Below are 9,804 nucleotides of genomic sequence, written 5' to 3'. Positions count from 1 at the left end.
AATACGAGGTGATGTTGCAGTGATTACGCAAAGTTTCAGTTCACTCTAGCTGGGATCAAATTCATCAACCCAAACCTTCATTTTATTCATTCCAAATCCCATTTCAATTAATACGTACTTTACAAAATGACGCGTTTGGTTCAAGAACATAACATGGTTGCTTCCTTCGTTGGTGTTAATTCGTACTACGTTTCGTCAGTTTTCATCGAAATGAGCCAAAACCAACAATAATAATTTTGATTCATTCATTTTTATCCTACGTCGATATATCGTTCATTTGGCACTAATAAGAGAGGAGTTGAATTCGAATTGATTTTTTAATTTTATTTCAAATTCATGATGTGTTAATAAAATGTTGACGTGTTAACTTAAAAATTAAATATTTATTATGTGCGTTTGCGTCAATTTAGCACCAAATGCCCGATATGTATATATGAATTTCGTTTAATTCTTGTTTTCCTGGAATTCATTCGTAAAATCATCGGTCTGAAATAAATTTATGCATTTTGCACTAACAAGTAATTAATAAAAATTCTATTTTCATAATAAATTTTCAATAAAATCTTCATTATGGACTGTTAAATCCGCATCGTAAAAGGTCTAATAGGTATTATAACAACTCAATTGTTTTTTGGACTATACATACATATGTAAATATTTCATTGTATGCGAATTAACTTTAAGGAAACGGTAAGTCAATATATCACATCCAGTATACTTATAACCAGAAATAGTGACAAAATAAGGGCCATTCATCACTGGCAACTCATCAAGCAAATGGGCCTTATATCACGTTTAAATATCAACTCTCGTTTGCGCTGAAATCACTAATTAGAAAGCTGAAATAGTACAGCGCCAACAATTGATCTGTGTGTATGTCTGCGTATATTTCAAGAATATTCTGTATACAATAATGTATCAAAGGTAATATCTAACAACGGGGGGCTGTTCCATTCGGTGGTGTGGGAAAAACAGCTGAACATCTAATTGCAAAAGAAACGGAACCACATTTCATCTGTAATTAAATATGTATTTTTTCCATTTTCGTCCATTATGGCAATTTGGATTCGGGCGGATTGTGATTTGGCAGAATAGTTTTCAAACAAATTAAAAGACATTTCGTCTCTATGTCTGGCTGTATATCCGATGATATGTCATTATAATCTGTAGGTTTGAATGCAAACATGACTTGAATAATACTTAAGATGAAATAATACACACTAACCGCTAGCTGCGACAATGAGCGCTCGGATGGAGCATGTCATCTCCCTTATTGTTCGATGCGGATTTTGCTACGCAGACGCTTCAAACGCGTCGTCATAAGCTTTAGACGTATGAATAGCGTTCGAAGGCAAGTGGTGCATTAAAGCGTGCAAAAGGAAATCCGCTTAACAATAAAAAGGCCCTGAAAATTATTTGTTCTATTATGGCAGGCTGTATCGCACCGACTTGTGTAAAAATCATTAAGACTATGTTTTAGCAACCACCAGCAATAACTTTACGATAGAATGAGCTTATTGCTCATGCAATAATTTTCTACAAGTAATATTTTTGTTCACTATTCGTCTTTCTCTAAGCTTCTATACGAATGTACATCAGAATTACACTAGTGTTTAATTTCAAAATTATTATATTCATTAACACTTTTTTCAAGTTTGTACTGCAATTAACTGCAAATGGCATGTATTTATTATTAATTAAATTAACTTCCTTCATATTAATTGGAGAAGATACAAGTCGAAAGTTAAAAGTGTGAAGAGAATCTCGAAAGTTTAGTGAGTTAATGGTATTTATAGTTACGGTTTTTTTAATAATACTTCTTTGGTACTTCTTTGGTTTTCTTTGGACTTCTCTGAAATATATATGTATTTGTGAGGCGATCAAATCAAAGAGGGTCATGTCAACTTGGTCTGCTAACATGTGAATGACTATTTTGTCTGCTAAATAAAAACGCAGTAAAGCATGTATAGGTACAAATTTAGGACGCTTTCTTAGAGCAGGGCGATAAACTTCTTAATTAACTAATTACACTTGCTTAGATATCAGAGAGATGAACTTTTCGCGTAAAATATAACTCAAGTATTAATTACATGTAAAACTTATGATTAAAAGTATGTTATTACACTTATCCCCTATCCGAGCCTTTCCCTAGAGAATCTACTCACATATATTATCACTGTTTTTATTACACCATCACTTCGAAACATATGTATATTATATTTATCATTAAGTTTATGAATATATACTTGCACGCATTGGCGTTATGTTCAGGAATGTAAGAAGTTATAATGTGAAATTTGTATCATAGCTTCTCTATTAAGTAGTTTTAGCGAAAAAATTTAATCTAATTCTTAAGTTACAATACTTTCGCGATACAGGGCGGATGTTATTGTTGCAGAAATACAATATTAAATTTAATTTTGAGATATTGTTCCAAAAGAGGAGTACATACAACACATCTCTCTCCCATTGAGGTAGGTAGATATTACAGACCTCCACCCGCTACATTCCTGACATTGTATGTCTTTCATTTCCTCCATTCGCATCAGTCTTTCGATACACGCCTTTTTTACTACTTTTGATCAGGCCCAAAGAGAATTTAAAGCGGGTAATCTGCAGAGGTTAAAACAAAATAATTAGTGAGCGTGTAGTTCTTTTTACTAAAGCACTTACTTTGAATACGAATAACGAAAGCTAACAAATGCGCTCAGGGGGAAAAGATGCATATTTCAGCAGGGAAATTCTTTGAACTATGTCTGAAAGTTGTCGCTTCACCACAGCTGCGCAGGCAACGAGCGAGCGCAAGCTACGCGTGCGGAACATCGAAACGTGGGCAAGTTTAAATCCGATTTAGTATATTACGGCAGGTAATGGACGCTTTCACCTCTCATTTACCCTTTTCACCTGTATTTTGTAATCATTTTTTGTGCGTATTCGGAATTGAAGAGCTATTAAATTCAACATTTACATCGAGGAACATTGAAATAAATACTCCTTTGACTTTTAAGACTGAAATGGATACACCGGGTCCATAAAAGTGCTGTAGAAGTAAACATGATAGCTCCTTTATTTTACAACGAGAGTTATTTGTTAATTACATTTAATATAACCTAACGAATAATATGAAAATCTTTGTATCATTTTTGTAATTACTTTGTTTTTCCAAACAAGATTATAAGATAAGCAACTTCGTCATACTGGATGACGAATATAAAATTGTTCTTATCGTCTGTCGCAATTATTTGGTCATGAGTAATTTATGAACGTGTTCAAACATGAGGGCGGCGAACTAACATGTTTTTTTAGAATAGTTGAAAATTTCTGAAAAAAAGGAAACAAAAGGAAAGGAAGACTTGCATTTCTGACATTGCTAATTAGGTTAAGCGTACAACGACGCACCATTCTGTATTCTCTCGTGAAACGTGTTTATGGTAGGTACTTACTTATTGATAAGTTTGTTCGACTACGAGCGCGAAGTAATTAAGTTTCTGGGAAACTTGGGACGACTAATTGGATCCTGCTTACCGCTGAATTTGACATGAAGTAGATCATTTAATTTCTTACCATTTACGTAGAATATGAAATATGCAATTAACGTATAAATTGATTTTGAGTTACAACTTGCAAGTGAAAAGTAATCTAAGAGATGACGCAAGAGTTGCGTTTGCTACTGTGTCGTTCTCTGATTTGTTGGAGGTGCGCGAGCTGCGCGGGCGATGGGACGTGGGCCTGATGGGATGGAGTGGTGGTTCCCGGGGTTCCTGGGGCCCCCTGAGGCCCTGTCGGTAGAGACTGTCGCCTCCGACGACGCAGTGCGGGGGAGAGATTGTACTTGACCTGGTAACAAAATAGATAGAGTTGATTTATTATATACAATTGTTTTTCGTTGGAAAAAGGAAATCCTCATCGATGCCATAAATTCGGACTAGATGATATGGTATGTCTGACGTCAGGAAGTGTACCCAATGACCTACAAATCAAAACTTCCCCGTAAATTACTAACTCACCCATGGACTCAGGACGTACGGACGTACTTTGTTTTTATTTTCTCTCCTTTTTGTTTAAAAATCATTGACTTACAAATAAATGGACGACGGGTCTAATACAAAAACCACGAAAAAATGTCCCAAGTCAACCTATTTAAACGTAGGGATGTAAAGGAATATGAAAAAGCTAAAACGTTGAATTTAAATTGTAATGTCATCGCAGTACAGTGTCTAATTTTGCTTGCTTCGCTGTCAGTCGAACAAACGAAGACTAAAGCGTGAATAACGCTCTGTATACGATTTTAACGCCCTATAAGTTCGGACACTTTTTAGCGCGGACCCGACGTCCATATAATTGTAAGTCAATGTTAACAATTTCGTTTTCGTTTCGTTCCACGCATTCGTTCGATAGCACTACAATGTAACTAAAACAATTTACGTAGATTAGTAAATTGTTTTAGTTACATTGTAGTGCTACATTGTATAGTGACTCCATTATTTTATACTCTTCTAGATATATTTTTCTGTAAAATGAATGTAAAAGGATTATAAATAACGCTTGGTTAACAATTCCTTGTAGCAAAAGTTCAGCACACTCGTGACGCATCAATTAACTTTAGAGTACTTCATACGCGTTTAGATATCTGATTGCCAAATCGCTATTTATCTGCCATCTACAGGTTGTAATCCATAATTCTTTTAGTATTAGCTCTACAATAGAGTCTTCCTCTTTACGATCTGTATAATACACCGCTGCCGGTGCGTTGCAAGATCGCCGCACGACGCCATTACCGCATGAGCGATACTGCTGTGAAGTCGATATTTTTCTGCCGTGGTTCGCACGATCACCACTGACTGAAACGTCAAACCAAAAGTCTCAAGTATTGTGAAGGTGCGCGAGTTCACCCCGTCTTCTTATCCCTGGCTGATCGGGAATTCCATATCTGCTTGGCCGTGTGTTACGCACCTTATGATATTTTGTGTATTTACTTACATGCTTCAACATTATAGAGCGAAACCGAGGTGACTTTTTTATATAAAATAAAAATGCGCATTCAAATTAATATATTTGTGCTGGAAATTGACGATGAGGTCGACGATGAGCATGTACTCCTAAATAATGCCTATTCACTCTCGCCTTGAAAAGGCCCAAGCTATAACGTTCCGGGAATAAGTCGGCAGGCAGGAAATTTCTCTCCAAAGCCGTTCGCCATGTAAATGTGAACTGGAATGAATATATGCCACTGTAGATCTTGTGATACGCCACATGTTTTTGTAATAAGTGCGTGCACACCCAACTAAGAATTGGTGATAAAAATAAGCTCTATAACGGCTGTTTACTAGTTCCATTAAACACCTATAGCTGTAGTATGACCTAAAATTTAGCAATAGAACACGCTATTAATCTCTCATAGTCATAACACTGTTAAAGAGCGATAGCGTTAACACACGTTAATTGGCACTTCAAACGAGCATTCAGTGTTGAAATCAACCTGCGGCTACAGCAATTGCTGCAACAACAACTTGTAACGAGGTAGCTTATAGCACCACTATACAGCTTTATGCTGTTACTTTTTTCTTATTTCTAATTGTATTAAAGTGATTTAATACTTTACAATCATCAGTTGATTAATATATTCATTTATCTCTATAGTGCCACCAAAAACTATTATTGTAGGCCTTGTAAAGCTACTATATGAGTTAAAGCTCTAAAATTTGTTTGTTTGTTGGGCAGCAGGTCGTGATCGTCCTTTCTCGCTGTGTTTGAATCGGATGTAGTTCAGGCTGAAGAGGTCGTGTCGGCCTCACTCGCATTTGTTATTCAATTTATTATTTACGGAATTAGTGTGGCTCACAAAATTAACGATAGTTGCTATGCACTGAATTCGCTAGTCAATATGTACTTTCTAATAGTCTTCATTAAAATTTGTACAGTACAAATTCGCACTTTTATGTATTACAAAGGCTTCATATCATTAGCTCTCAACAGTATAAGGCTTTGAATACAAGTACTAAATTACAGCAGTATTAAAGTAACTTGCCAGCTCACCCGATCAACCCTCTTAAAGCATTACTACCCCAAACCTTTTCCACGCCAAACACCACAAATATACATAAATCATAAAAACCATTTTCTCTTTGAAGCAAAAAGGTGTTTGTTTACAGTTCGAAGATAAAAGTAACGAAACAAGTCGAGAGCATTTTTGTACCTTTAGGCATTGATTTTGTAAACAAAGATGTATAGTGTTTGTTGTGTTTAAATGAAATACGAAAATAGAATCATCATCGTTAACCCTCTAAGTCAATAATTACAACTTTTTATGTAAAAGTTTGTTTACCCGTTTTTGGCGTGTTCCTTACTTAACGATACCTGAAATGCATTTGTAAGGCCTCGTCAATACGAGTCATATGATCCCAAACACAAGGTAGCTGCTGTACATGAGTTCCTCGCATCTGTCTGCCATAATAATAATAATAATAACGCATACACTCAACATAGCCCAGCACAACCATAAATTACACCCAAACTCACGAGAGAAATAAATGTAGGCCATACTAATATTTCTCTCGGCCCGGAAATCGAACCTGGGACCTCAGCGCGGCAATCCGGCATGGTAACCGTTCAGCCACAGAGGCATAATATTTTGATTGGAATGACGTAGCTACCTGCGTGGCTGAACGGTTACCATGTTACCGTTTTTATAATGGGGGAGTGCTCTGAGGATATTTTCGAACTGGTGCCACCGTCTCGTTTCTACCATCGCACCTCCCGTCAAAGAAGTAGAGTCTATCCCCACATCTTAGATGCCTGGCATTGTAAGACCACACGGGCATCTTGTTCGTTCCTTCCTCGAACCTGCAAGATGTGGAATGATCTTCCTCCTGAAGTGTTCCCTTTGCGCTATGACATGGGGTTCTTCAAAAAGCGTGTTTACAGGGCTCTCAAAGGCTGGTAACGCATAGGCAGCTCATCTGATGTTGCAAATGTCCATGGGCGACGATGACCACCTCCCATCAAGTGGCTCGTTCGGCTCGTTTGCCTCCTTCTTTACATTAAAAAAAAAATGCTGGACTGCCACGCAGAGTATTGTGGGTCATTTTAGTATGAAATTTTTTTTGTTTTTTGTATTCTAATAGCACTAAAAACTTGCCAAATGGTAAATTACAACTAAATACTATTTTACTGTTTTATCGTCATTGACGAATGTTTTCTGCTTCCGGATTGATGTTTTAAACTCATGAACATCTAAAAAAATTAGGAATGGATTTTTGGAAAAAAAATATTGTTATGTATTTATTATTTAAAATTTTTGATTCAGTCTAGTAAAACACAATGATCGAAAACTAAAAACAATTAAAATGATTATTTTTAACAAACAACTTCACTTTACACTAAGGGTCGTATTCCAGAACTCTACTCAATGCTCAAGTCAGGATTTGAGCAGACTTGAGTATGATTTCAAGCACTGGAAATACGACCCTAATGGCAGGGACTTGAGTATCATTTCGAGTGCTTTAAACCATACTCAAATCCTGACTTGAGCATTGAGTAGAGTTCTAGAATACGACCCTAACTCACTTTTTAAACTGTTAAAATCCTTCTTACTATCAAACTTGGGTATGATTTTGCGTGACTCAATTTTAGCCTCAAGAAAACCTTCATGAGCTTTTTTTGTACACAATGTTCCTGAAGCTTCAGTTACTGTTCAACAGCCTTAGTGTGGCAAGGTAGACGAGAAAATCAATTTGATTTTCTCGCCTTTGTCAAATAAAGGTTTGTAACTCTTTGTTTGTGATATGTTTCAGAATCGGGGGTTCTGTTACACTTTTTTGCCAATCAATGAGATCATAATAAATATTAGCATTCATATTTACATCTGGTACTAGAAATAGCCTTACCGAATTGCAATTTTCAACACGCGCTTTCAGGATGCGACGCAAAGCTACTTCTTTTACATGATTTTCTGAGTCTGCCAGCATTGCAAGTAATAAATTTTCAAGACGGCCAAAGAAACTATTCCACTTTATTACAGGATCAACCACAGTCTTCAACTCGGCTGGTAAATATCGAGACCTTGAAATTAGTTGACATAAATGTCTTGCTCCGTCTTTGCATGTCGGATGACTTTTAATGTGAAACCATGTTGGAGCATATACTTTAACAATATAAGTTGCTAAAGTTATAAGTTTATCAGATTCGGCTGTTGTTGCAACGTACTCGTAATTCGAAGAATACGATTTACTCGAGTAAGCCACCGCGCATGAGACATCTTTCCAGGAGATTTGTTTGAAAGATCTATTGAACATTCTCCAGATATAACTGCTGATACTATTCGGTGCAAATAAACTTGATCAGATAAGTTCTGAACCTTTTACATTAATTGGCGGCAGTTCTCATGGAATATTTTGAAATGACACCACGGGTTTCTCTTAACAATTTTCTAAAGCTTTTCCAATGAATCCCATAAAACTATGCGGATCTGTAGTATTACCGTCTAAATAGGTAAAAAGATGACGTAATTGTAATTCATTCATGTGTAGTAGACAAATAATCCATTGTAGTGGTCTAGCTAATTCTTTTTCAAGTAAACATATTATTCCTCCCAATTTTCCAATATTAACATTTGTGCCGTCACAACCGATAGCCATCAAATGATCCAAAGATATGTCATTTGATTTGAAAAAATTGATAATTTCCTTTTGGATGAGTTTAGCAGTACCAGCAGAAGGAGAAATATACCCTAAGAACTTGGTGTCTGGCTCACGAATCAAAGGTATGTGCTCTTCCAAAATTATTTCTTTGTAATATTTCTCACCCTTTTTCCTGGTAACTAATGTTTTATCTTCCGGCCATCGAAGTACAGTGCATTTACTGGCCAAATTTCTCTATTTTTCACAAGATTTTCGCGGGCTTCCTTTCGCTCTCTTCTGAGCTTGTTTTTGTCAATTATAGACTTTTGTGACTCCTGTAAAACCACTGAAGCAATTGCAGCGGCTGCTCTGTCGGAAACTCCATAGCAGTTGCAAGTTTGAGATAACATAGAAAAATTCATCGTTGATTGTGCCTGTTGTTTCTTAAAGGTATGACCGCGGGTGACACAATCAACGCTATCACTGGAAGTATCTGATAATGACGAAGATGTATTTAGAGATATTGTAGACGTGGTAATGTTGCCTCAGCATTACTTTCAGCTCGAACAATACTTGAACTTTCCCTTTTCAATTTTCTTTTTATACTCTTTTGGATTTTCCTTGTTGTAGAAAACTACTACTACTACTTGTTGTAAAAATGATGAAACAAACAAGGAAACACAGATAAAAATCTGTGTTTCCAATCATCATTTTTCTTGCAGTCCTTTGGTTAGAAAGAAAGCTTCGCTCATTAAGTGGGACTTTTCTATTTTTAGGACAAATGCATTTGGCATAATCAGAGCATTTATATGATGAAATATCAAAAAGTAGTTTGGCAGAAGAAAGAAAATTTTCTAACCTTTTCTTAGGTATTTTAGGGTAGGATTTTAACAAACTTTTACACTTTTGATGATATACTTCCAACATCTGTGTAATTCTTGTATGGGAAACAGTCGGCAACAAAGTTTTTTTCCACACATTTTCCACACAACAGTCACTATTTCTGTTAATTTTGTTTACAAAATGTTCTTATATTTATTTTCTGGTATAATTTTGATACAAAACTTTGACAAAATACAAAGTAAAGTTTGTTTTAGTGCTTAAAGATTTGTTATAAAACTTCACCAAAAAAGACTAAAAATCATTATTTCATAGTCAATCCGGAGGCTGTTGTATTAGGGGTTAA

General features: G+C 35.9%; 1 protein-coding gene across 1 annotated transcript in view; it reads right to left on the bottom strand.

The window, feature by feature from the left end:
- Positions 1 to 1,681: 1,681 nt before the first annotated feature.
- The window catches only part of LOC113237378 (ras-related protein Rap-2b), a 56,816-nt gene continuing 48,693 nt past the window's right edge, over positions 1,682 to 9,804 (bottom strand). Inside the window, exon 4 of the mRNA XM_026473807.1 lies at positions 1,682 to 3,837. Coding sequence (XP_026329592.1) covers positions 3,640 to 3,837 — 198 coding nt within the window. The 3' untranslated portion in view covers positions 1,682 to 3,639. The remainder of the gene's footprint in view (positions 3,838 to 9,804) is intronic.

The sequence above is a fragment of the Hyposmocoma kahamanoa genome, unplaced genomic scaffold (assembly GCF_003589595.1).
Source record: "Hyposmocoma kahamanoa isolate Upper Pololo Valley unplaced genomic scaffold, ASM358959v1 93, whole genome shotgun sequence".
NCBI lineage: Eukaryota > Metazoa > Arthropoda > Insecta > Lepidoptera > Cosmopterigidae > Hyposmocoma > Hyposmocoma kahamanoa.
The sequence above is the reverse complement of the archived record's forward strand: the minus strand, read 5'-3'. Positions and strand labels throughout refer to the sequence as shown.